The sequence below is a fragment of the Emydura macquarii genome, unplaced genomic scaffold (genome assembly GCF_026122565.2).
Source record: "Emydura macquarii macquarii isolate MOO-44397 ecotype Brisbane River unplaced genomic scaffold, CSIRO-AGI_Emac_v2 contig_1230, whole genome shotgun sequence".
Lineage (NCBI taxonomy): Eukaryota > Metazoa > Chordata > Testudines > Chelidae > Emydura > Emydura macquarii.
Window position 1 is genome coordinate 13,169,581 of NW_027131367.1, and position 27,511 is coordinate 13,197,091.

General features: G+C 51.4%; 1 protein-coding gene across 7 annotated transcripts in view; it reads right to left on the minus strand.

Annotated features, from left to right (window-relative positions):
* CASKIN2 (CASK interacting protein 2) overlaps positions 1 to 27,511 on the minus strand; it is an 82,148-nt gene that overhangs the window by 13,082 nt on the left and 41,555 nt on the right. For 6 of the 7 annotated variants that reach the window (XM_067547546.1, XM_067547549.1, XM_067547551.1 and 3 more), the window contains exons 3-8: positions 6,874 to 6,925; positions 3,561 to 3,658; positions 2,891 to 3,036; positions 2,155 to 2,250; positions 706 to 836; positions 75 to 183 (exon numbers count right to left, since the gene is read on the minus strand). In XM_067547546.1, the coding sequence (XP_067403647.1) occupies positions 75 to 183; positions 706 to 836; positions 2,155 to 2,250; positions 2,891 to 3,036; positions 3,561 to 3,658; positions 6,874 to 6,925 (632 nt within the window). Of the gene's footprint in view, positions 1 to 74; positions 184 to 705; positions 837 to 2,154; positions 2,251 to 2,890; positions 3,037 to 3,560; positions 3,659 to 6,873; positions 6,926 to 17,234; positions 17,914 to 27,511 lie in introns of those variants that run through there. The other variant, XM_067547552.1, reaches the window with a different exon arrangement.

Consider the following 27,511-nt stretch of genomic DNA (forward strand, 5'->3'; position numbering starts at 1 on the left):
CTCGCCTACATGCTGCAGACAGAGGACTCTGGGTAATGGCTCCCCATCCTCCCCACGAGGGCCTGTCCGCTCACCTCCAGCAGCAGGCGCACCACCTCCGTCTTGCCATAGAGCGCTGCCTCGTGCAGGGCCGTGCCTGTCTTCGTCTGCCTGTTGATCTCAATCCCAGCTTTCAGCAGCTGCCTGGGGGGTGGGTGGGGGGAATAAGCCGTGGTGGTTCAGAAGGAGCAAGGAGGACGGGGGGACAGTGAGGTTGGGCAGCTGGCGGGCAGGCAGAGCTAGGGCATGGGGTGGGGCAGGGCAAATCTCGGTCTCAACCAGGGTAAAATCACGAGGTGACAAATTCATGTGCTCTGGGTTCATTGGATACCAAATCCAAAGGTCCATTCCTACTGCGTGGGGGTGGGAACTGGAGGGAGCCAGTGGGACCAGTGATGATGGGGGGTCTGATGGGGGGTCTAGGAGGAGGAAGGTCCAAAGCCCCATGGAAAAAGATCTCCAAGGCTAGGACTGGGGCAAGCAAAGGGTAGCATGTGGCGATCTCTAGGGAACTGAGCAGCAGGAGCGGAGTCCGGGCACCGTGCATTGGCTGGGGATGCTGCTATGGGACTGTGGGGGTCAGGAAAGTCCTGGCTGGCAAGGCTGGGGCAGGCCAAGGCTGGGGCATGGCCAGGGGCTGGTCACAGCTGGAGTGCTGTCCGTTACCTGATGATCTCCTTGTGCCCGTTCTTGGCTGCCAGGTGCAGAGGGGTGGTGTAGTTGGGGTCACTCGTGTCTTTGGACTGGCCCTCCAGCAGCGCAACGCACATGTGACTGTTCAGCAGTAATTGGGCCACCTAGGGTGGGCGAGGGGGGCTGTGAACGATGGGGAGCACACGAGCAGCACGCCCCCGGCCACTCTCCCCGGGAGCCCCGCAGCATCGGATGGATTGGCTCAGCTAGCCCCAGGGGGAAGGGCAGGAAGGGACATTATAGGCTTCCTTGACCCTAGGATCTCCCCACCCAAGCATCCTGCCCAGTTCCTGGACTGCCCCTCCCGGATCCAGCCCCATGTGCATGGCCAGTGCTTGGAGAGCCTCAGCAGGCAGGGACCAGAGAAGGGCAGAGCCTGGCCAGCCCTGAAGCCCCCTCGCGGTCACCGCAGACAGGAATCACTTTCCCCACGACACCCCCTTTCAGACGGTGGCTGAAAGCCCAGGCAGGTGCTGGCCTGGCCCGCCAGTGACAACCACACGGAAGGGGGACTGCTGATATCTTGGGGCAGCCCAGACGCCTGAAGCGGGGGTGTTTTTAACGACACTATTTATAACCACAGTAACGAAGATCCCCCCTCCCCCCGCTACAGTCTGTGGCTGCTCCGTCAGGCTGGCTGCGCTCTCCTGGGTGCCGTCCGACTGGCCGGGCCGCTTTACAGCAGCGAATGGCCCGGGTGAGTTTTTGCAGCCCTACTGGACTTCCTCAGGGTGCCGGTGGGGGAGAGAGGGGGGCGGGCTTCCTGCCCCAGCAATGCAGAGCGGCCCATGCACCTGTCCCAAGCGTCCAAGACAGGAATCCCTCCCACCCTGCCAGGTTGGAATCTCAGGCCTGCAAACACAGCTGTGCAGAGCCTGCCCCTCAGCGCCTATGGAGATTAGGGAGGCTCAGCCCGTCTGGTTGCCACCAGTCTGGACTTAAATGGGAGCAGAGGAAAGATGGGGGTTGGGGAGCAGCATCCAGTGCTTGGAGCAGGGGCCCGGGAGTCTGGATTCAGGTTCTGTCAGGGCCTTTGGCAAGCCACTCCGCCTCTCTGTAGCTCTGTTTTTCCCATGGGTAAAGCGGAGCTAAGGATACTCTCCTCCCTCAGTGCAGGGAGGACACGTTGTCTGTAAAACATCTTGGGACTTTGGAAGCTATCGAAGGACTAAGGCCTGTGACAAATCCTGAGGTTCACAGCCACAGCAGGCAGAGAACCCAGATTTTCCTGCCCCAACACACTCAGCTAAGGGAGAATCTCCATCAGCAGCGAGCAGCACGGGGCCTAGGACATGCAGCCGAGGAGTTCTCATCCCATCCAGGGGAGGGCAGGGTGCAGCGCTGTTATTGTGATGGGGAGGAGACACGGGAGCTGACACAATGCCTCGGTCAGTAACGACTGGGACTGGGACAATGCCTTACCTTCAGCCGGCCAAACTCACAGGCCAGGTCCAGGGGGGTTTTCTTCGCCTTGTTGATGAGGCACGGGTTGGACTGGTGCTGTAGCAGCATTTCCGACTGTGGAGGAGTAACAGACGAGCAAGGGAGCAATGCAGGCAGGCTGGTGATGCGACCCAGCCAGCCAGCCATCTCCTCTCACCCCCATTCAACTGTTCCCCTTTCCCTACGGCTACTGCCTCCGCCCCTCCCTCAGACAGGGCCTGTTGGAAGAGCAGCCTGACCTGCTCTCCGGTGCCCGTGTCAAAGAGCACCGCGTCCCCTTCTGAAAGGCCTGCTCCCTTTCTCCATTTCCACAGCCCACTGGCTGCATCTCCCCACCCAGGCAGGCCTGCAGGGCTGAGCCGCCTCTGGCGTTAGCCTAGACATAGGTGGTTTGTGGGGAAGTTGCGCCAGGGCCTCCCCAAAGGGATCTGAGAAGCGGGTCCCACTGTCCCCCCTGCACAAGCCCAGGAGGAAGCAGTCATGCCGGAAGCGGAGTTTGGGTCTCTCATGGGGCAAGAAGCCTGGATGCAGCCCAGTGTTACATCCCCACTCACTGGGGCGACGTTGCCACGTTGCAGCCCAATTGGCACAGGGGCAGGCCTGTGGAAATCAGGGCGAGGGGCACCAGGAGTTTCGGGACTGGGCGCACACGCTGCTGAGAGCATCTGGGCTCCCCCCGCCTCTTTCACCTCCCTCCCCAGGCTGCCTGACTCACCACCTCGTAGTGCCCGTACTGCGCAGACAGGTGCAGCGGGATCTGCCCGTCCAGGGACGCCATGTTGACCGAGGCGGCTGCCCGCAGCAGCAGATGGACCGGCTCCACCCTCCCCTGCCAGGCAGCGTAGTGCAGGGGGCGCATCCCTGCGGGGAAGCAAGGTCAGGAGGAGACCGAGAGGGGCTGGCTCTCAGCACTAGCCATGTGGGAGCCCCAAGGCGGCAGCTGTCAGGAACTAGGCCTCAGGAAGCCCAGGAGCTGAGCTCCCCGTGGGGGTGCCTGAAGCATGATCACCACTCTGCTTCTGAGGCTGCAGATCGGCCCCCCCACCCCAGTGTGAAGGGGACATCCCCCCAGTGAGGAGCTGGAAATGACTCTGGCTGCTTTCCCCAACCCCGCTCGCTCCAGCAAAAGAAGAGGTCAACGCAGGGCCTGCGGCAGATGCTTTGGCCCATGGGAGGGGTCGCGGGTGTATTTCTCCCTCAGGACGAGGGAAGGCAGAGGGCACGTCCACCTTACACAGGCAGGCGGGTGCCCCCCAGTCCCTAGGAGTGAGAGGGAAGTGGTAGACTGGGGAAGACGCTGTCCCCTCTCCCGCTGGGGGTAGGGGAAGCAGAAGTTGGCAGGGGGGCAGGTAGGGGCCCTGGTCTGAGGTGAGCCAGCTGCTTACCATTGCTGTCCTTGATGTCGACAGTGGCCTGTGCCTCCAGCAGCAGGGAGATGAGCTCCAGGCTCCCACCCAGGGCCGCATGGTGCAGCGCTGAGAACCTGAGACCAGCAAAAGAGGGGGGCTCAGAAGCAGCCGGCTCCGTGGCAGCATCCCCTCGCAGCCCAGCGCTGGGGCAAAGGTGGCCATTTCTCTCCCCTCCAAACGAAAGGTGTCTAGAGCCAGTTGCCCACTGCCCCTGCATTTTCCAGTTCCAGACAACTGGTCTCAGGTTAGGCGGCTCCACAGCTCAGGCCATCCCACAGTTCCTGGTCACACAGGGGCAAACCCCAGTTCTCCATCAGCCTCTACTTATTAAACACACCAGGTCCCGGAGTTCAGCAGGGCTCTGCCCAGGAGGAGTTTGGCATGGCATAGCTGGCAGGACTCTTCCCCCAACAAGCATCTTGCATTGGCTCCTGGAGATCCGGTGACTGTCCCATGAGAGCCCAGAGCAAGCTGGCATCAGACACATGATGGAGACGTGCTGAGACCTGGCACCCTCGCTACATGGTTGATGACACCAGCCAGGCCTTGCTCTCTTACTCCACCACCTCTTCTGCTGCTGTCAGTGGGAAGTTTAGACAGAGGCCCATAGCACACAGCTCCCGGGAGGAGATGCAGCTTCTCCAAAAAGCCATTAACCCCTCAGTCAAATGCCTTGAGTTAGATGGGACTGACTTGGTCATTCGAGCAAACTATTTCCCCCCCCCACACACACACAGACACGTTCCCTGGAAAGCTCTCCCAGTCCAAACAGTGCATGCTATCTCTCCCCCCTCCTCCAAACCCATTTCTATTTACAGCTCTCCACTTCTGACCAGCCTGACCTGGCCCAGCTCTCACTAAACTCCCAACAATCCCCCACTCTGAGAGGCAACTGCTTCCAAATCCAGCTTTCGACCGTCTCTAAGAGCCCTTGGTCAGAGCAGGACCTCTGCCGATCTGCCTGCCGCTGCGCTCACAGACTCTGTGGGTCTCCAGTCGGCCCTGACGCTGAGCCTTGGGAAAGTTGCCTCTCCGAGCCTCAGTTTCCTGGTCAGCAAAATGGGGAGAAAACACCTCCTTGCTTCCTAAGGGTTCACGGCTGTTTTCAAGCGGCTCGTGAAAGAAGAGGTCTATGTGCAGTAGGTGCTGAGGAGTCTTATCACTGTGGGAATGTCCCTCACCTGAACAATGCCACTGCGTACACTGTACAGAGGGAACCAGCAGGGCTGGGGGAATTAGAAGAGTTCTTGTATAGACAGCTGGGGCCGTCTCTGCTCTCTGGGCAGAGGCAGGACGAGCAGGCAGAAAACCCAGCACTGGAGAGGTTTGGCCAGGGGACAGGTTTTCCAGGCTATTCTCGGGCCTGGTGTGTGTCCTGGCCTAACCCCCCTCCCTCGCTTGCCCCAACTGTTGCAGTCTCACTGCCAGCATGGCTGGCTCTCCCCCTGTCAGAAGCCCATGGCAGAGTGTGTGAGGCCAGGCAGAATGAATGAGCCCTGTGTTGCAGGGCTGTGAAAGAGGCCTGTTTGTCTAGCGCACTCCCTCCTTCCCCTGTGCTCCCCCTGCTCCAGGCTGCTTCATTCATGTGAAGGGCTGTGTCTGACCAAAGGAGCTCAGCGCCGACGGGAAGCAGCCTGGGAACTGAGAGCTCAGAGTCAGCTTCGCTTTCTTCGCGCTCGGGGACTGGCGCGGAATTTTCCCCTGCTACGTTCAAAGGCTGCGCGCTCACGGGGAGGGGGCGAGAGGGAAGGGCAGGGTTCAGGCCCAGCGCGAGCCCATGTGGGCCACATCCCATCTCCGTGCTCTGCAGGAGCTTGTGTGCATCCCACCCCACAGATACTCCCACAGCGGGGCAGCCCGGGGCTGACAGATGAAGGTGCACATCTCTGCAGGTGTGTCCTCACCACAGCAGGCCCCCCCTGGAGCTGCTACTGCTTTGGCCAGCGCTTTTCCTTCCTTAACCATTGAGTGATCTGTCCACCTCCGGATGTCAAATTTGAAACCCTTGTCTCCATTTACCCATTTAAAAGTAAGGCAGAAGGGAAGGAGGAGGACAAAATAAAAAGCTGGGAAATTCCAAAAACCAAAACAACTTTGTTTCAAAAAAACCAGCTTAAGGTTACTAAATAAACTCACACTTCCCCCACTGTTTACAAACCCCAAGCAAGGAAGAGTATAGTTAAGGACGTCATAAGCCTTACACTGCTCTCCTAGGAGAGCACACACACAATGTTCTTATCAAGTATGAAGAAATGCATGACTCATCACACTATCTGCACCTTATCTCTAACCCAAAAGAAATATGATTCTTTCATCACCGATTTCAAAACAATCACACAAAACCCTTCAGGAAAAGGGAACATTCCTGTGTACATATATAATGGGTGTGACACAGACTGATCAGCCTCAAACACAAACCCACACGCATACATCTTTACCATAAATCAATAACTTATTTATTGCTACACTTTTCCTATTCAGCTATATCGTTCTCAAGAACCATTGTTAGCCCTTTACCAAAAAATCCTAGTGGTCAAGTGATAAATGTACTGACTGACAGTGTTTCTCATTTAACAGAGTCCCTTAAAAGAAAAGGTGTAGGTACTGAAATTAGGTAACAAATATATAAAACATTGCCACCACTCTATGGATCAGAATTAAGGTGGTGAAGAAATCTCTTTACACTTGATAAGAATAGTGTGTGTGTTTGTTATATTGACAGGTTAACATTTGTGGTTTTCTTAACTCTTAATATCATGGTGGATAAGTGCTTGGATTTCATCATAAGTGGTGAGACAGGCAGGTATGTTCTCACTGAGCGATCTCATCTGGTCTTTTAACATCAGATGTTGGAGATGGGGTGGAATGCAAATAAAGGATCAGGCTAGAGACTGATTTCCAAGGGAGCCTGTAAAACACATTCAAGGAGAAGAGGGAACGGGCACGGCCCTGGGAATTAATGCCCCTCCTGACAGGGCTCCTTGGGAGTTCTGCAAGGCACCCCAGGGGCTCTGCTGCTGGCAGGCGCCATACTGCACCCATCTCCAGAGTTGGAAGGTTGTCCAAGGCAGGGGAGGGCTTTAGCAAGCTGGAGAATATACAGAATGGGCATCTCTGGTCAGTAATGCGAGAGGACACACTACAGCAAACCCACCAACTGTCCTGTTACTGTTAAACCAGCCCTAAACCAGCCACCAAGTACAGCCAGGGATGGTTTTGGCCTAGAGGCACCACCTGCTCATGCCAGTGTATTACTGAGACTGAATGAGAAGGTTCGGGAAACACTCACCCGTCCACGTCTTGGTAATTCACATTCAGTCTCTTGGCTGATCCCAGGAGCTCTGTAGAGAGAAGAGGAAACTGTCAGTGCAGAACTGCTCATGGCATGATGAATGCAGGCTGCACCGGAGAACTTATACCACTTGAGCAGGAGAGGGGACCCAACAAGGCCTCAGCTGAGACAGGGATCACACGTGCCGCTCTCTGATGAGGAACTGAGAAAACTCAAGGTCTGTGGGAGAACAGATGTCCATAGCTGGGGTGCAACTAGCATTTTGTACACACTGCCTGTACCACTGATTACCCCCGGAGATCACACCTGCTACATTTGCATAGTCGGATCAGTGATACAGCAAGTGCAGTTAGACAGAGGGCTATAGAAAGAGGTCAAGGACTGGCCTGAAGAATTAAAAGAACCCACTCGTAGCCGGAGGAAATACCTCCCCTTGCTCGAGTTCAGAGATGCCACAGTACCCTGCCTGCCTAGCCCGTACTCCAGAGAGAACACGGAGCAGCTCAGCTGAATTTTCACCTTTTCAGTTCACCAAAGCGGAGCAGCCCCACATTGAGCTAACCCAACAAGCCCCAGGTCCATCTGCTCTACTCTGGTCACTTCCTGAATTTCTTTCTGGAGCAGCCTATCTGTGTCTGCAGGACAATGCTTAATTTCTCCCTCAGATTGCTCCTTGCAGACCATCCACAGCTTCAGGGAGAGAGGGATTTAAGCCCCCAAATCCCCTCACACTCTCAGACCATGGCAGACCCTGCGGTCCCATGAGAAATTTGAGACTCTCCTGCAAATTGGGTTCAGCCTTTCCCTTTCCCCATCCCATCCCACGCTCCTGTTTGTGCACTGGAGCACGTCCAGCAGCCCTTTCTAAAGCATCCTGTGTGTGGACAGGACAGAGCTGTCCCCCAACCCTCTGTACTGACCTCCTTGTGAGCAGGACAGCACCTGACCCATCCCTTTGTCGTCTTCTTTCACTCCAGCTTCTTCTGCATTGACCTGCGCGTACCCGACTTGGCTCTATCTCAGCAGTCCTTTCTTCCTCCTTTCCCTCTGCCACCACTGCCCAACACACCCCATCTCCAGCATCTCCACAGTCCCTCAAGCTCCCATTACGTGGAGTGGGAGCAGCAGGATCTAGCCGATCGCCTTCGCCCAACGGGATGGCCCCTCTGCTCAGTTGCCCTCTGAGGACGCTCCATTTATAGAGTCTGCTGCCTGGAAAGTGTCGAGCTGGGACCTTTTGCTTCCGCCCCTGAGCTTCTTACCCGCTCCTAGCTGCCAGGGAATGGCCCACGGACCAGATGGTTGGCATTTTTACTGTGAGGGCAGAGGCTAAGGTCACAGGTTATGAATGTAAGAATTGTATTGTCTCCCACATTCCCTTAATCTAGCCCACCCCCCTGTGGAGAATCTGGAGTGTGAGTGGAGAACTATAGGCAGGAAGAGGACCCCTGCCCTCCATCAACAACTGATGAATTAAGCTCCCAAATCTCTCCAGCAATGAATTCAAATTAATTCTTTCCTCCCACATAGAAACAGGGCATTTTATTCTCCTCTGGGGGTTAGAGAGCAGATTAAAATCTCTGGAATGTATTTGCTAAATAAGAATTAAACGAAGAGGACAAGGTAGTTAAGGGGAGGAGGTGGAGAATCAATGATTTCTAGACCAGTTTTTGCCTATTGCGTTCCCCTGCAATCAGTTGTCAGGTTGGGTCCCTCACTGCACCACGCCACTTCCCCGAGGGTCCATTTCACTTTCAAAATGGCCACATATAGACTCATAGGACTGGAAGGGACCTCGAGAGGTCATCTAGTCCAGTTCCCTGCATTCAGGGCAGGACTAAGTATTATCTAGACCATCCCTGACAGGTGTTTGTCTAACCTGCTCTTAAAAATCTCCAATGACAGAGATTCCACAATCTGCCTGGGCAATTTATTCTAGTGTTCAACTACCCTGACAGTCAGGAAGTTTTTCACAATGTCCAACCTAACCCACCCTTGTTGCAGTTTAAGCCCATTGCTTCTTGTCCTATTGTCAGAGGTTAACGAGAACAATTTTTCTCCCTCCTCCTTGTAACAAACTTTTATATACTTGAAAACTGTTATGTCCCCACCTCAGTCTTCTCTTCTCCAGACTAAACAAGCCCAATTTTTTCAAATCTCCCCTCATAGGTCATGTGTTCTAGACCTTTAAACATTTTTGTTGCTCTTCTCTGGACTTTCTCCAATTTGTCCACATCTTTCCTGAAATGTGGCGCCCACAACTGGACACGATACTCCAGCTGAGGCCTTACCAGCGCAGAGTAGAGCGGAAGAATTACGTCTCGTGTCTTGCTTACAACACTCCTGCTGATACATCCCAGAATGATGTTTGCTTTTTTTGCAACAGTGTTACACTCTTGACTCCTATTTAGCTTGTGATCCACTATGACTCTCAGACAAGCCCATGACAGTGTTTTATATTTCACTGAGTTCTTGTTTTGTTCTGTATGGGAAATTTGGGCCCTAAAACAGCCACTCTCTTAATTTAGGGTGGAATAATTGGCCAAAGCATGGATAGAATTTGCTTGGTCAATCATGCATTGCTGGAGAGAGCGCCTCTTCCCTTGAAACTCCAGACATCTCTGCCAGCCCCCCTGTATTTCCTCCTCTCCATTTTTTAAGATTTTTTTTTCTCCCTCTCACAGATTCCCTGTGAAGTTTGTATGGAAGATGCCATACGAAATAAAGATGTACTGTTGTGGCAGGAAAGACGACCCTCACTAGGGAAAGAGAGCAGAGTGAGAGAGGAACTCATTTACTTATGCAAATTATAATGAAAAGGAAACCAAGTAATTGCGGTTTTCTTTGGGTTAATTATTGCCATTTAAAATGTTTTGTAAGTAGGTTAATTCATGCAAAATGGTCTTCACACCACTGTTTGAAAAGGACTTGTGACTAGTTTAACTAGTCCCCATAGCAGAGAAGAGACTGGCAAGGTTTAGATGGAATCAGAATAATTTAGCTAGTCTAGGGATTTTTCATCTTCAAAGCACTAGGCAAACATTAATGAGCAGTTCGATGCTGAAGAGTGTCTACATAGACGTGACATCTCCTTACTCAAAGGACCTGCTTCCCAGGGATGTTTAGCCAGAACTGCTGATGTAAAGAACAAAACCAAGTTTTTACTTTCCTCCCTCCATTAGCCCTGCAGAGCCAGCATAGCTAAGGATTCAGTTCGTACTTGTGCATCACCCTGAGAGTTACTTACTAAATTCCCGTCAGTGACACGTGTGCACCCTCATTGATGGCTGTCAGATTGCACAAGATTCACCGAGGGGATCACTTGGCCCCAGGACATTTTTTCCTGGTGATGATGCAAGAGAAGAAAAGAGTCCAGCTTACCTTTCAGATCCCAGGCTGAGTTTGCAGGACTGCCAATTAAAAAAAAAATATTTTACTTGTAAACTGGCCATATCTGATCTGAGTCACAGAGACAAACATGGAACCCCGATGCCAGTTTTACAGAGTCACTCTCAAAGCAAATTGCTCTTTAATAGCAAGAAGAAGCCAGGAAAGCAGCATGCTTCTGTAACAAGTAGCCCGCATGCTGTCTAGCTTAATGTTCTGGAATTGTTCCTAAAACAAGTGGGGGTGGGAGGGGGGAGCAGGAAAGGCTGTGATTTGTATGCTGTTGGGGATTTTAAAAGGGGATGGTCAAGATAAAAACTATAGATATAACAGATAAATGTTCCCTTATCTGTTTTTACCAAAAACAGCATCTTAAATGACTCAAACTGAACTTTACATCCGTGCTGACTGGAGCCACAGAATGCCTGTCAATCAATCATTCATTTACTTCACCCCATTTATGTGCTGTGTTTACTTTTTGCCCTATAGGCCGTTTGGGTGGAGGAACTAGGCAGGTCAGCTCCCCTCTCTGGTTCTTGTGCTGTTGAGTTTCAGTTCACAGCAGGAGGGGGCATGTTTAATTCTTACTTCATGGGTTACCTGCATCTGCGTTCAAGCTTCATGCCAAGGCTACACTTGAGCCTCAAGTGTTCGTCACTGTCTCCTTAATCAGATCTTATAAATATGTTTGAAAAGATCCCCCATGTTGTAGGAACTTAATTGTAATACGAGTTTATATCCATCCACTTCAGCTGATGCCTGACACTGGAAGGGAGGGTTATTGAAGGGAAAATGTCTGCCCCAAAAATGGGATCTTTAAAAATTCTAAACACACGATTATTTGTTGCATGCACAGCACTCTCAGCAAGACATAACAAGAGGCTTACTCTGCAAAGGCCCAGGTGGGTCTCGTACAGAGCTACAGGGACAGGCAATGGGCAGGTAGATACAGTAGGTGACTCTACTTCAAACGTTTAGCAGAAGAGGTGAGTCAGGAGATTTTATTTATTGTTTTTAAAATGGCAGGCGGTGTTGGCGTAAGATAACTGGGAGGCTCTTCCAGGTGCAAATGAGACAACAGCTGGAGCTGTGATGAAATGAAAGAGAGAGCACACATCCACCAAAAGGATAAAAAAAAGGACCGTACTCTCTTTTTACTTCAACCCCAAACTTTTCAACAAACTCTCTGCAGAAAACAATTTAATCTCAGCCAAGCCGGATGCACTGAGCCATCCACAGAGCTCCACAGACTCTTCAAACAGCATCCCAGAAGGGATCCCATTCAAACCTGGAAACAGGTGCCTGATCCGTGGGGCAACACCAAAGCAGTGGCAATAGCCCATCCAACATCCTGACTGCACACTGGAAGCCACTGCTCTTTCTTCACAGAGCGTTGCTGGTCCTTGCCCTCCACTGAAACAAGCAGGAGCGTCCTAGGGGCCTAGTGGACTTGTTTTTGGAGGTTAGCAGCAATCACAGTTCAAACAGTCCCCTGCCCCTGGAATTCCATTACAGCATCGCCGAGGGAAATGGCCTGGAGATGCCTGGACTGAAAAGTGGAGCTGCGATGAGGTAAGCTTCTCTCCCCTCCCTCCCCAGGGGTGCAGCTGTCAACATCTGTAATGCAGAATTCCTGAGATTTAACTCTCTGCACAGAGGAGAATTCCTCAAATTAGTTCCTCATTCTGGAGTGCCTGATAGCTCCTAACCGGGATACCACACAGTGGGAAGCTCCAAGAGGTGCTAAGAGAGGACTGGGGGATCAGTGCTGGAATGCAGCTGGGGGAGCGAAAAGAAGGAAGTGGTTATAACTTGCACTTCTTTAGCACTTTCCACCCAAGTGGATCGAGGCACCTCCCAGACATTAATGAATTACAGCTCACATCCTTCCTGGGAAGTAAATGCAGAATTCACCCCCATTTTACAGGGCACAGAGAGGAGAAATGACTTGCCCTAAATCAGAAAGTTGGTGGCATAGCTGGGAATAGAACCCTGGCATCCTGACTCCAAGACCCCTTGTGTGACTGACAGAAGGGGAAGGGGGTGTGACTGACAGAAGAGAGAAAAAGATGGGGGTGGAGTTGGAGAAAGGGGCTGTGAGCTAGAGAAGGGAGGGGAAGAGAGACTTCAGTAGAGGGCCAGAGACTGAAGGGGAAGAAGAAACTGAGGAAGTCAGCCTAACATTCTGGCCTTCAGCTGCTTCTCTGCGCCATCCACAGCCAGAGCTTTGTGCAAGAAGTGGGGTTCAGAGCAGGGAAGGGCCTGAAGCACTGAGTTCTGACCTGGAGCCATCGCTTGCCCCAGTTTGGAGCATGGAGGCGTTGGCCCAAGCCTGGCTCTGGTTCTGGTTCTCAGGAGGGACCTGAAGATTCAGTCAAGCACTAAATAGCAGCTCAGGGAAGAGAGGCCCTGATAACCAGTTCATGGGCAGGGAGTTTTGTCGTCACATCCTTTCATTCAAAGGGCTTAACTGGAAACAGCAGAGGAGATGGGGAGGGGACAGATTTCCAGTCCCCAGAGGTTTGTGCCCCAATCCTGGCCTGGGGCATCTGCCATAGGGACTGGCTAACAAGGGGTGGAGAACGGGACATTGTCTAAAATCCGCATATGTTCAAACCTCCTCCCCATGAGAGGCATGTGAGACACAAACAGGACACAGGCCTGTCCAAGGGGCATAGAGATCCACAAGGAGCCTTCCGCACGTGCTATTACAGGGGCAGAGTTTACAGGCATGACTGAGGTACTGAACTTGGGAAATGCACCCCCGTCCCAGCAATACCTTGTGTGGTGCTTGATGTCTCTGGGCAAGCAAACCAGCTGTGAGTTCATGCAGTGGACACACCGCCCCACCTCTCACACCCGTCTCCCAGATTCCCTCTAATATATCTCTCCTCCCTCCCTTCCACCCATACACACCCTTCCCCCCCTCACCCCCCAGTTCTCTGCCTGTCTCACTCCCCGCCAGCCTGTTTATACTCGTCACAAGCTAGAAGCTCTGAGGAGAGACCCAAGGCCCAGACTTGTCAGTGCCTGGTCCCGCTTATCGTTTGGCCCATTTCCCCATCGTGCTGAGAGATGCAGGGGCCGGTTCCCACGGTGATATTTTGGAGTGTGGTGGGCAGGGTTCCCATGCAGAGTGCTCTCTGAGAGCCGGCTATTTGGGAGGCATGCCACTGGCCCCCAAGACCACAGGACTGGGCAGGCCTCTTGCTGGGAAACATCTGCAAAGCCTGTGGGCTGTGTGTTCTGGTGAGTGGCCTGCAGTGCCCCTGTGATGTGGTTGCCTGACCTTTCCGAGGGACCTCACAGCTCAGTTCCTCCCCTTTGGTTTCCCCAAGCCCTTCATCCAGGGCTGAAACCCTCCAGGCCAGACTCACTCTTACACTGTGTGGCTCCCATCTCCACCAGAGAACAGGCTCAAATCCAGGAAAGATTCACTGCGAAAGCCCAGACGAGACCCAGTGGGAATCCCAGAGCTATCAACTCACCCATCTCTGGGGGGAGATACCTGCAAATTCATTGCCCCTCGCTGACCTTCCCAAACACACTGGGAGGGCAAGCGGGACCTGCGCTCCAGCCCTCATCCCAAGAGCTGCTGAGGGTGAAATGGAGCAGAGAAAGGGCCCAGGGAGATTAGTAATGGACAAGAGAAAGACATGGGGAGAGTCTGGGACAGAATCCGCCCTGTGACAATTGAGACGGACCTTGTGCTGAATTTCACTTGGTGCCCAGGGAATAACCCCACCCCCCATGGAAACCACTCACTGCAGAGACACAGGACACCTCTAGAATTTGCCCATTCCAGTGGGTTATTTATACCCATTTGTGGTCATCTTTCTGTCCATGTTACAAGTGCCCTGTGTGCCCCGAGCCCCCAGTTCCCCTATCAGACCCAAGGTCCCTCACCCTGTTTCTTTCCCCAGAGCTCTGCTCTAAGACAGCATTTTCCTTTACTCTGCTCACACGCCCTACTCTGCCCGAGGTCTGAATCTCTCACAGCTGTTAGCCCTCCTACCCCTGTCTTGCTTGGGCAAAACGAGCCCTTAGGGTTAGCCAGTGAGCACCCGTGATCTCACTCGTTGCCGAGAGGCAGACAGGAAGAGAGCTCCATCCAACTGGTTACGTAGTTATGGTCCATGTGCCCATCGAAACGGTGCCCTTTTCAAAGGGAGCTTGGCCTTGGCTTGGATTCTCTCATAGACGTCAAGGCCGGAAGAGACCGTCGTGATCATCCAGTCTGAACCCCGGCACATCACAGGCCATAGAACCTCACCCACCTGCTCCTGTCATAGGCCCCATAACCTCTGGCTGAGTTACTGACGTCCTCAGATCTTGACTTCAAGCTACAGAGAATCCACCATTTACTCTAGTTCGAACCAGCAAGTGACTGTGCCCCACGCTGCAGAGGAAGGCGAAAACCCTGCTGGGGTCTCTGCCAATCTGACCTGGGGGGAAATTTCTTCCCAATCCCAAAAATGGCGCTCTGTTAGACTCTGAGCATATGCGCAAGACCCACCAGCCAGACACCTGGGAAAGAATTCTCTCGGAGCCCTCCCCATCTACGGTCCCAGGTCTGGCTGTTGGAGATATTTGCTCAATCTTGAAACAAGTTAGGTTTTATGCCCCCGCTACTCTCCCAGGAAGGCTGTTCCAGACAGTGGCGTACCGAGGTGGCAGACGGGGAGGGGGGCCTGGGCGCTGGCCTGCGGGGGGCGGGCACCGGGTCAGCCCTTCACAATGTGCAGGGGGTGGAGGGCGGAGGAGGCCCTGAGGGGCGCAGAGCTTCCTGCGCCCCCCGCCCGTTGTGGAGGGCTGGCCCAGAGCACACTTACCTGCCACTCCAGCCCTGCATCCCAGCGCTGGCTCAGATGGGGCAGCCTCACCCCCCAGCCTGGCAGGGGGGCTGGGCAGGCCCTTCACAATGCAAGGGGGGGGCTGCAGGAGTGGAAGCGGGAGCAGCCACCCCTCAGCCTCCTGCGCCCTCCGCCTGTCATGAAGGGCTGACCTGGTGACCTGCCCCTTCCCCCCAGGCTGGGGGCTGAGGTCAGCCCATCCGAGCCGGCGCCAGGCTGTGGGGCTGGAGTGGCGGGTTAGGTATGGGGGGGAGGGGTGTGCCGGGCTGGCCTTTTGCAACAGGTGTGGGGTGGAGGGCGCAGGAGGCTCCGAGGGGTGCCCCTCAGCGCCTCCCCTCCACACGTCATGAAGGGCCGGCCCAGCCCCTCTCCCCAGGCCATGGGGGTGAGGCCACCCCATCCAAGCCGGCAGCAGGCTGCAGCGGGAGAGGCGGCACCGCCCGCCGGGTAAGTGCAGGGAGTGGGGGCGGTGGAGCCAAGCCTGCATTTGTGCCCCCACTGTGCCTCATGGCCCCTCTCCCCTGCAAGTAAACCCCCCCTCCCTGGGGCAACTGTGGGGTGGTGCCAGGATACCTTCTGCCCTCCGCAGAGGGGGGTAAAACCAGGGGGGAGCAAATGTAGGCTTGGCCCCCAGGCGCCGGAGACCCTCTGTACACCACCGGTTCCAGAACTTCACTCCTCTCATGGTTAGAAACCTCCACCTAATTTCAAGAGTAAACTGATTTTTGGCCCGTTCATATCCATTTGTTTTTGTACCAACACTGGCCTTTAACTTCAATAATGCCTCTTCCTCCCTGGTGTTTATCCCTCTGATGTATTTATAGAGAGCAATCCTATCTCCCCATAGCATTTTTTTTTGTTAGTCTAAGCAAGTCAAGCTCCTCAAATCTCCTCTCATAAGGTAGGTTCTCCATTCCTCTTATCCTAGTAGCCCTTCGTCACACTTGCTGCAGTTTGAATTCATCTTTCTTAAACATGGGAGACCAGAACTGCACACACTCATCCAGATAAGCTCTCACTAATTAATGCATTGTAGAATGGTAATAACACTTCCTTATCTCTACTGGAAATACCTCACCTTACGCATCCGAGGATTGCATTAAGTCTTTTTCATGGCTGCATCACATTGGCGGCTCTTAGTCACCCCGTGACCAACCAACACACCAGGTTTTTCTCCTCCTCTGTCGTTCCAACTGATAAGTCCCTAGCTTATAGCAAAAATTCTTGTTGTTAGTCCCTAAGTGCCTGACCTTGCACTTTGTGCTATTATATTTCATCCTATTTCTATTACTCCAGTTTCCATGGTCATCCAAATAATCTTATATGATATTCCAGTTCTCCTCCATGTTGGCAATACCTGCCAAGCGTGTGTCATCCACACATTTTATTAGCACAGTCCCACTTTTTGTGCTAAGGTAATTAATGAAAATGTTAAATAACATTGGTTCCAAGACCAGTCCTTGAGGAACTCCATTCGCTCCAGTCTGACAGTTCACCTTTCAGCATGAGCCATTGTAATCTGCCCTTTAATCAGTTCCTTACCCACTTCTCAAATTTTGTATTAATCCCCATCTTCTCCAGTTTAACTAATAAATTCCCATGTGGAACTGCATCTACTGCATTTCCTTTGTCTGGAAAATCAGTTATCTTCTCAAAGAAAGAGATCAGCTCGGTCTGGCATGATCTACCTTTAGTGAAACCATGTTGTCTTTTAACCAATTACCGCTCTGTCTTTAATTACTTTCTCTTTCAAAATTTGTCCTAAGACCTTTTGAGGTCAAACTAATGGGCCTGTGTATCCTGGATCATTTTTCCCCCCCTTTCTTAAATATAAATATATTAGCAATTCTCCAGTCATAGGGTTTGACGCCCAAGTTTACAGATTATTTTTTTTTTTTAAATCATTGCTTTTGGGCTTGCAATTTCATGTGCCAGGTCCTTTAATATTCTTGGATGGAGATTATCAGGGGCCCCTCCTTTGGCCCCATTAAGCTTTTTGAGCTTCCACCTCAGATGTGATAATTTCTGATTCCATATGCCACCCTGCCACTGCCCTCAAGCTCCTCATTACCCTTATTAAAAATGGAGGCAAAGTATTTGTTTAGATATTGGGCATACCTAGATGATCTTGAATCTCCGTCCTGTCCTCAGCACTTAGCGGTCTCACTTCTTCTTTCCTTCTTTTCTTTTCTGCTTATATGGCTAAAGAACCTTTTACTGTTGGTTTTAATTTCCTTTCCCTGGTCCAACTCTGCTTGGCTTTTGGCGGTTCTCACTTCTTCCTTACACTTTCTGACATCCAAGGGGTGGTTATTTTAGCTTTTTTTGCTGATCCATCCCTTCCTTCATTCCTTACAGGCCGTCTGCTTTCTCTTAATAACCTGTTTGACATGCTTCTTCATCCAGTTTGGCTTGCAACCTACCTTTCCCAAAGGCACCAACTACCTGTTGTCTCAGGACCATCAGCAAGGCAGTAGGAATGGGCAGATCTAGGGCTGTCGATTGCTGAAGAGGACTGGGCGAGCACCTCCCTTGTGTTTCTGGCAGGCGTGCCAACATGAACTCTTATTTACCTCCCTCTGGGCGCTTGGCCCACGGCTCTGGTGCCGCCACCCAGCGCTGCCAAGACAGGTGTGTCCTCACATATCACTCCTGGGGTGGGTGTGACAGACAGCCCGTCAGTTGGTGTTGTGTGGGCACGCTCAGGGGAGTGAGTCACACTCCACTCCCGCCATCTGCCCCTAAAGGTTAACCCTTCACTACACACACACACACACACACACACACACACACACACACACACACACACACACACACACACACACACACACACACACACACACACACACACACACACACACACACACACACACACACACACACACACACACACACACACCCTCCCTCTCTCTGCTGGAACATTTGACTTCAGACTTTGAACTGGATAGAACTGAACTATTCCAAAGTGCATTTGCAAAAGCTCTGAAATCACTTGTTGCTGCCTGTGGTCGATGCAAACCAACCTCTCTCTCTTTTGTTCACTGGATCTTGATGCCCTCTGCCCCCATGGTATTCTGGGCAAAGGACTGACTAATGCCAGGTCCAGCGTGGGCTTTGGTGGAAGCTAGATATGGCCTCAAAAGGGCAGAAGGCTCGGCAGTTTGGAAACAGTACATTTCTGCTGCTGGCATCACAGCCATGGGATCGAAAAATGAAGCATCCTCCCAACCCCAACCCCATCGTGCCCTGTGAAATCACGGATGCACCTTTCAGATGTTATAAACCTATCAACTACTGGCTGCCTGGCCAACAGGGTCTGTAGAGGGGAAAGGAGCTTGGATTCGCGAGGGGGGAAGAAATTCCAAACAGAGCTGAGCAGGGAAACTGTTCAGGCTAAGGGAGTTTCACTGAGTTGCCTAGTGCTACAGATGGAAATGCTTTGGACAACACCAGTGGCTCATTCCTCAGACAGCAGCCACTGTGCAGTCACGGGGCAGAATGTTCATTCCTCCTTTCTAACCAGTATCCATCAGGTAAAGATGACTTCAGAGTGGCTCATAAGTGTTTAGCTGGGGTAGTGAATGCACGCACACTCTTGGAAATGAGTCCCTTCAGCAAGCCCTCCCCTCTGCCACGGACACAGCGCCAGTGCTGAGAAAACAGCCCCTGCCACATCCAAAGAAAGGGACTCGTTCAATGAAACCTCTGCCTCCAGCCAATACGTCCCATGAAACGTGCTCCTCCATTGGATGAAGGAAGAGTAGATCCTTGACTCTGCGGGGAAGGAGAGCTAATAACCAGTGACACCAAGAAAGCTGAGGTGTTCATTACCTATTTTGTTACAGTCTTTACTCAAAAGGTGTAATGGTGACCAGATACTCACCACAATTAATATTAACACCAAGGGGGAAGGAATGCAAGCCAAAACAGGGAAAGAGCAGGCTAAAGAATATTGAGATAAATAAGATGTATTCAAGTCAGCAAGGCCTGATGAAATTCAGCCTAGGGTACTTAAGGAACTAGCTGAAGCAATCTTGGAACTGTTAGCAATTATCTTTGAGGACTCCTGAAGGACGGGAGGGGTCCCAGAGGGCTGGAGAAGGGCAAACGTAGTACCTATCTTTAAAAGGGGGAACAAAGGGGACCCGAGGAATTATAGACCAGTCAATTTAACTTTGATACCTGGAAAGATACTGGAACAAATTATTAAACAATCAATTTGTAAGCACCTGGAGAATAATAAAGTCAAGGAATAGCCAGTCCGATTTTTGTCAAGAACAAATCATACCAAACCAACCTAATTTCCTTCTTCGACAGGGTTACTGGCCTCGTGGATGGGGGAAGCAGCATATGTAAAATATATCTCGGTTTTTGTAAGGCTTTTGACACAGTCCCACATAACATTCTCATAAGCAAGTTAGGAAAATGTGGTCTAGATGATATTACTTTAAGGTGGGGCACAACTGTTTGAAAGACTAGTCAAAGAGTAGTTATCAATGGTTTACTGTCAAACTGGGAAGGGGTATCTAACGGGGTCCCACAGTAGATTATGCTGGGTCCAATACTATTCACTCTTTTCATTAATGACGTGGATAATGAAATGGAGATTATAAAATCTGCAGATGACACCAATATTGCAAACACTTTGGAGGGCAGGATTAGAATTCAAAATGACCTTGAATTGAAAAATTGATCTTTAATCAACAACAGGAAATTCTATAAAGACAAGTGCAAAGTACTACACTTAGGAGGGAAGAAAATCAAAAGCACAGCTACAAAACGGGGAATAATTGGCTAGGTGGTAGTACTTCTGAAAAGGATCTGGGGGTTATAGTGGATCACAGTGAATGAGAGTCAACAATGTGATTCAATTGCAAATATTCAGCTAATGTTCTGGGGTGTATTAACAGGAGCGTTGTATGTAAGACACAGGACGTAATTGTGCTGCTCTACTCACCACTGGCGAGGCCTCAGCTGGAGTGCTGTGTCCAGTTCTGAGTGCCACACTTTAGGAAAGATGTGGACAAACTGGAGAGAGTTCAGAGAACAACAAAAATGAGAAAAGGTTTAGAAATTCTGACCTATTAGGAAAGGTTAAAAAAACTGGGCATGTTTGTGAAAAGACGACTAAGGGGGAACCCGATAAGTCTTCAGATATGTTAAGGGCTATTGTAAAAAGCACAACAATCAACTGCCCTCCATATCCACTGAGTGTAGGGCAAGAAGCAGCAAGGGAGATTTTAGTTAGATATTAGGAAAACTTTCTAACTCAGGATAGTTAAGCTCTGGAACAGGCTTCCAAGGGAGGCCGTGGAATCCCCATCAAAGAGGTTTGTAAGGACAGGTTGGACAAACCCCTGTAAGGGATGGTCTAAGTTTATTTGGTCCTGCCACAGTGCAGGGGGCTGGACTTGATGACTTCTCAAGGTGTCTTCCAGCCCTACGCTTCTGTGATTGCGGACCCTCCCTCACTGCAAGTTGCATGAGGTTCAGAGTGAAAAAACATGGTCTCCAGCAGCAACCTGCATACCGGGTGCACCTGGAAAGCACAGCCTCATGGAACAATCCTTTCACGTGAGTCCATGACATGGGACCTGTCCCTCCCCCTCCCACTCTGCCCAAGGGTGCCTCAGTGCAGGACACTCCATGCGTCCCAGCGCTTGGGATGCAAGCATCTCCAGCCCAGTTCTTTGGCTGCTGGGCCACAAGCCTGTTGAGATGGTAGTCATGAAAAGGTTAAAAAGGTGATGCGGGAAAGAACACGTGCTCTTGTGCTATTAGTCTAAGAGTACAAAGTAGGAGTGTGCACAGGCTCTGAGAAAACAAACAGGGGGAGGCTGCTGATAAGCCAACAAACCGGCTTCGATGGCACAGCTGCTGGCACTGCCTTTAGCTACGTGCAGCTCACCCACAGCTCAAGGCAGGGATGGAAACAGGGCGGCCAGTTTAACCCTACCATGGATTGCCTAGCTCTCCTCCTACCTGCTTGGAACAATCCCAGAGGAGAAGTCATGCCTTGATTTGGTCTTGGAGCTTAAATTAATCTCCCTGGCCATATCAGCAATTGCTATGACTATTAGATTGCAAGGAGGATAAAGCATGTCCTCTCTGAAGGGCGGAGAATTTAACCACTCAGGAGAGATTTGAAGCCTCATAGGAACTTGGGACGTTGGAAGGTGACACAGAGCAGGATAGGAGAGGGACACAGACATCAAAGGGTAGGTCCGCACTGCATATGAAGGGGTGATCGTAGCACAAACAGCACACCCAATCTAGCTAGCATAGGTAACAACAGTAGTGCAGATGTGGTGGCGCACTGGCAGGCTTCTACTCCACCTGCTAGCCCATACGGAAGTCGGCACTGCCACGTCCACGCTATTATTGTTACCCTGGCTAGTTAGATTAAAGCTAGCACAGGCATGCTTACAATCACTCCTTCATTTGCGATGTAGACAAACCTAGGTGGCTTTCATTCACCCCGTCCTCTTCGGTGAGAACAATCCCTTACATTTCTGGAGCACCTTACAACCCAAAGGGTCCCAAAGCACTTCACAGACTACAGTCTATGCTGAGTGTATCCAGTGTCTTCCACTTGAGGACCTCAAAGCACTTCAACAGCTAAGCCGCACAGCTCCCCTGTGGGCTAGGAAAGGGTTATCCCCAATTGATTAATTGGGAAAAAACACTCAGGTACAAAGAAATGAAGTAACTTGACCAAGACTGCACAGTGAGTCAGCGACAGAGCTGGGAACAAGAACCCAGGACTCCCAATCCCAGTAATCTGCTCTAGCCTCTACACTGCACCCCATGCATGCAGGGATCACTTCAATGATCACTGAAATGCAGCTGCCTCTGGGGAGGAATGTGGCAGCCATTCTAAGCCAGTAATGCAACAACTTTTAGGGAAGTGAAGGGAGCAGTGACTTCCCCAGAGTGAATTTAGGCCAGCAGGCTACAGTTAGCCAAACTGGAAGCTAGCCAGGACCCCAGGATTAGCACCCATACTTGTGGGGAAATGCCGTGGGATCCTGACTAACCACAAGTGGCCAGCGCCTTGGTTTGTGGTTTGATCTGTACCATCCACACCTACAGATGTGTCCCCCACAAACCCAACTGCTAAGCCCCAAATGAGTGGCAATGATGAGTGGTCTAATCAGGGGCACAGCCAGTGCCAGCTGCCACACTACACGGCTCGTTCACAGGCTAACTGGCTCAGACCTTCCTGAGAGGCTGGCTTGGGATCATGGTAGTGACCTCTAGGGAAACACAGAAAGGTCTCCAGGGCAGAAAGTGGCGCACACAAGGACAGCATGTGTGGAGAGACTGGGGTGGGCAGTGCGTACACGCACCAGCCCCATGCATGAGGCGGGGTCTCAGTATCCCACTGGTTCCAGTCAGTGTCCTTGTCCAATGAGGAATCTGATGAATATATGCACAAGTGCCCACAAGGGACTCACCCAGCCCACAGCCAGCAACTGAACCTCCTTTTCATTACAAGCCATCTCCTCCCAGATGATCCTCCGTGTGCTAGAGTCTGGGAGCTTTGCACATGGGATGCCCTGTGGACGACACAGAAGGCTGCCAGGAAGCAACTGATGGCGAAGGAGCCTTCCTGTCTATTGCTGTGTCTGAGCAGGCCTGAGAACCACATGCTTCAGAGCCCCATAAGCTGCACAGAGATGGTCACGCACAAGCCCAGCTCCTGATCTCAGTTAGGCTGGTGTCAGCCTGGAGTAACCCCATTCAGATCAACCACTCTGGACTGACACCAACAATCTAAATCTAAATCTAGCTGCTGCTTCCTCTGCATAATGTTAACGAGCTCTGCCCTTTTCCGCCCATGCACACTGCCAAAGTTCTTGTCCCAGCCCTTGTCATCTTGCACCTCAAAACGCTGGATACAACTGCTCTAATGCTGCTCCTCTTACAGTCATTCAAAAAAACTGCAACTAGAGTCATCTTCCTGGCTTCTCATCCGGACCACAGCACCCCTGAACCTCTCTCCACTGCATCACTCACAAACGCCTTGTCTACAACTCTATGGCCCTTCATGATTTAGCCCTGCCTTGCCTATCAAGTCAAGTAGCTTATGGCAAGGTGGATCCTGTCTTTGCTTTGTCTGCACTTTTGTCTTTGACCCCCTGCATGTCAGATTCTCCTATGAGCACTGCTGTGCTTTCACACACGCTGCCCCTTACACACGTGAAACACTCCCTAGCAAGGTCCAGAGCCAACGCCTTTGTCCTCTTTACAATTCACCTCTCCTGTGATGCCTAAAAGACGCTGTCATCTGACACAGGTTAGGCTGGTGGCCAGCTCTAACCACTGATTTCCACATAACACGCCTGCTTTACTGTTCCCCCACTGACTGTCTCTTTTATCCGCTGGTTACAATCTAAAATGACAAGACATGGACTGCCTGGGACAGGGACGGTCATTGTTTCACTTGTTTGTACAGCACCTAGCACAATGAGGGAATCTCTCTTGGGAAGGGTTTCTATTACAGTAGCACCTAATCTGTCCTAGGAAGGACGTAAAGTAGCAGCGGTACCACGTGGCCAGTCTGTGATAGGATATGTGGCAGCAGGGAGTGGGATCTCTGTGCTGCCTCCTCAGGTGAACAGTGGAAGGGGGTTGTGAGGCTGCAGGTATTTTCCTTCCCCCTTTGGCTGGCCCTGGGTTGGGGTGGAGGGGATGATCTTCAGGGCGTATATGCACAGAGCCTTTCCAGTCTGGGGAAGAGGGGTGTGCATCCAGAATTCAGGACTCCAGGCAGCAGGGACAACAGAATTATCTGAGAGATATTTTTCCTCTTTAGCTTTTACAGAAAAATCAGTCAAATACAATCATACATTTTTAGAAGAAATTAGAAACAACAGGCAGATGCTGAAGGGCTGTTCCATGCTATTCTGCCTCCATCAGCACCTTCTGGAAAGTTGGATAAAGATGGGGGGCAGGGAATAGTGGGAAAAGAGGATAGATTTTCAATGCAATATCATGATAAATAAGCCAAAATATTGGGCAATCGCAGCACTGGCTAAAATACAACTTGACGCATGGCACCTGTACCCTTCCTTGTCTGATCCCAAGAGGAACCAAGGTGCCACCACACACAACTCTCCAAAGCAGAGCCGGAAAACAAACTTACGGCTCATTAAATAGCAACACACAAGAGAACAATGAAAGGAAAGAAAACGTGGAAACCTCCATTCCCATCAGTACGGCTGGGAACGTGCAGCTCTCGCGTCTTGACCTGGCGTGGCTGCACTGAGGTAGTAGTTGCTAAGGAAATAGCCCAGGGAAGGGGATACAGAAAATGGGGCTGGTAATGGACAGACGGCAGGGACTTGGACAGGATCAGCCATGGAAAGGATTGCACCAAGGAATGCAGAGTCATTGCATACATGGATTTGCCAAGGGTTATTTCATTGCAAAAATCTCCATCTCCATCCTGTCATGCCCACAAAACCCCTCTGCCCGGATTTTGGTCCCCATAACCACAAACCATGTCCAGCGTTAGCCCCATTGCCCATTAAGTCCTGGCCTACACTGGCCAAGGGAACCATGTAGCACCTTCCCAGCAAAGCATGTTTAAGCACCATTCTCACTAGAAAGGGGACAATGTAATTTCCTTCCCCAGAGCAGATGGGGAATCTGATACTTTATTCTTCTTACCAAGCCTGGCTATTGAATGAGGAGCATGGTGTTTGACCAAAAAGAAGTCCTAATGTTTTCAGTGAAACGTGCTGATTGACACGGGCTGGATTTCTCTCTCTCCAGCCCGACCCTTCCCCCCCAGTCCATAAATTCAGAATGGAAGTTCTTGTTTTATGCCTCAAACAATCTTTCAAGTTACAGACTGTCAACGCAGTGATCCCTGGACTCAGAGCTGTGTGCGTATTAGACACTGGGCAAGCCAACAGGAGGGTGCATTATATGGAGGTATCATCTTCTTCCCACACGTAAGGTGTCAGCAAGATGTCCAAGTAGATGGACCAATGGTCTGATCCAGCAGGGCACTGGCGAGATGCCAGACTAAACGGACAAGGAGGCATCCCTTATTAAATCCCTGCAGAGCCAGCATAGCAAGACATACATTGCTGCAAGGGCTTTTCTACTTGCACCAGGTGGCTAGAGTCATGGCTTAATTGTTTGCCAAACAGGCTGGAGTCAGCTGGATTGGAGTGAAGACCCCTCCTCTAGTGACCAAGAGGAAACAGGTGGAAGGGAGAAGCCCACCCTCCCCCACAATTCAACCCCGACTGCCTTACAGACTAACTCACAGATGGAAAAACGCCCCAGCCAAGTTCCCTGGCTGCCTGGGGACATCTCACCAGGGGCAGGAGGGAACGCCCATTCCTTAGGGAGGCTGAAATCTTCAGTCCTCACCCGCCCTCCAGCCCTGCCAAGATGGAAACAGCTGGGAAAGTCTTTAGGTGAGGAAGCCAGGCAGTTCCTTCAGAGATATGAAAGCTCCTTTCCCAGCTGGCCGGAGAAACATGTTACCGGGTAGTGAAGTCATCAACTCTGCTAGGATCCGGCCATTCCGCTCCCCAGGATATGAACTCAGCAGAGGTTTATTTGTACAGGGAAGAGGTGGACCCTTTTCCACTTCCCCCATCCTTCCGAAAGGACAGGACACCTCCCGGAGCGGGAAGAGATCCGTGTGATAGGAGGACCAGCAGCCAAGCTCAGCAACCTACTGCCAACAGTGGCCTCTCTCTGCTTAAAGGAGAGTTTATTGAATGTACGCGGTGGAAAGCTGCCTGTCTGTGCATGGCCCAACTTCTGCCCCCTGTGAAATAATGGGACAAATATCAAGAGAAAGAAATCACCCAATAGCTAGGGAACATGGAACCGCAATCCCCCTGCAGTGTGTGTTAGCAAAGCGTTTGATCCAGTCTCAACAAAAGTCCTCAAGAGTCACTCAGATCAGCTTGGATATTAACATTGCCGCAGGGGTTGGGGAAAGGGCCATAGAGAAAGTATTTTGCTAAACCTCAAAACCTCGAGGCAAGAGGGAGGCATCGGGGGGGGGGGGAGGGGGGGCCAGATGGATGGGGCTAGGGCTGATTTTATCTTGATTTAGGCAAGACCAAGCAAACAGCACGTTAATGTGATCTGCTGAGGACACTAAACAGGCAGGACTGGGGCCCTGATGAGGGCACAGAATTAATACAAAGGGACTTAGCGGGATTAGGAACATGGGCAGAGAATAAACAGAAGCGGATTCAGTTTGAGAAAATTGCAAACTACAGCATCTGGGGAAAAATAATTTCACAGGCAGATATGCAACGGGAAAAGAAGAAACCAAGGAAGCAGGATGCTGAGAGAGAGAAACTATCAGGGAGAGCCACAGCAAATGAGGCAGGAGTGTGCAACGTGATGAATGGTTTTAGAAAAGGCCAGTTTAATGTTGGGCTGCGTAAACAGAGGCCAGACATCTCAGAGCAGGGAGGGGATAGCCCTTCTCTATGCAGCTCTGCCGAAAGCGCCACTGGAGTCATCACATTTGCAGATCTGGGCATCTCATCACCAGAACAGTATTGGCTAAGGGGAGCGATTTCAGAGAAGAGTGACAGAAATGATCAGGGGGCTGGACGGATTGGTTTACAAAAGAGCATTAAGAGAGTTACATAAACGTAGCTTGTCTCAGCAATGCTTTGGGAAGGCGGGTGGGGACATAGGTCTGCACACAGCTGAAGGGATTTTACACCAAGGTAGGGGAAGAATTATTTTATGGGCCTGACTAGAAGCAATAGGATGAAATTACAAAAGGAAGAGCGGAGGCTGAGTGTTGAGAAAGATTTCGTGAGGGTGAGATCTGGGCATTTCCCCATCATTCATGTCTACGACTAAGACATAACCCTCGATCTGTAACTCAGTATCTTAACAGGGTGGATCATGACACAACCCACACGCCTGGCAGCAAAAGGTTAAGGACAGCGGGGGCCCCGAAGCACCTGGGTTTAGCAAGCTTGTGTTGCAACATCAGCATAGGGGCCTGTCGTCATTGGTGCGCCGCAGTCCTGATCTAGATGACAAGCGGGGGACTCGGCTCCCGGGAGTGGTTCCTTTCAGAGGTGCCGTCTAGCTGTGTGAGTCCGAGCACAGGCCTAGGAGCCGGGAACCCCAAGTTGTAATTGCGTCTCTGACTCTAGTTCGCTCTATGGCCTGTAGATAAATCTCTCTGCACTTCAGTTTGCTATATCAGACACGGGGGTCATTGAGACTCACCTACTTCCCAGAGGGTCGGTGGTCGGGGGGGCGTTCTGTTAGTCTGTCTAGTGCTTTGCCTCAGAGCAACGATCGTTATTTATATGGTAGAGTCTGGTGTCTCCAGCAGAGATCAGAGCCCCGCTGTGCTAGGCACTAGACAGCGTGAGAGGCAGTCC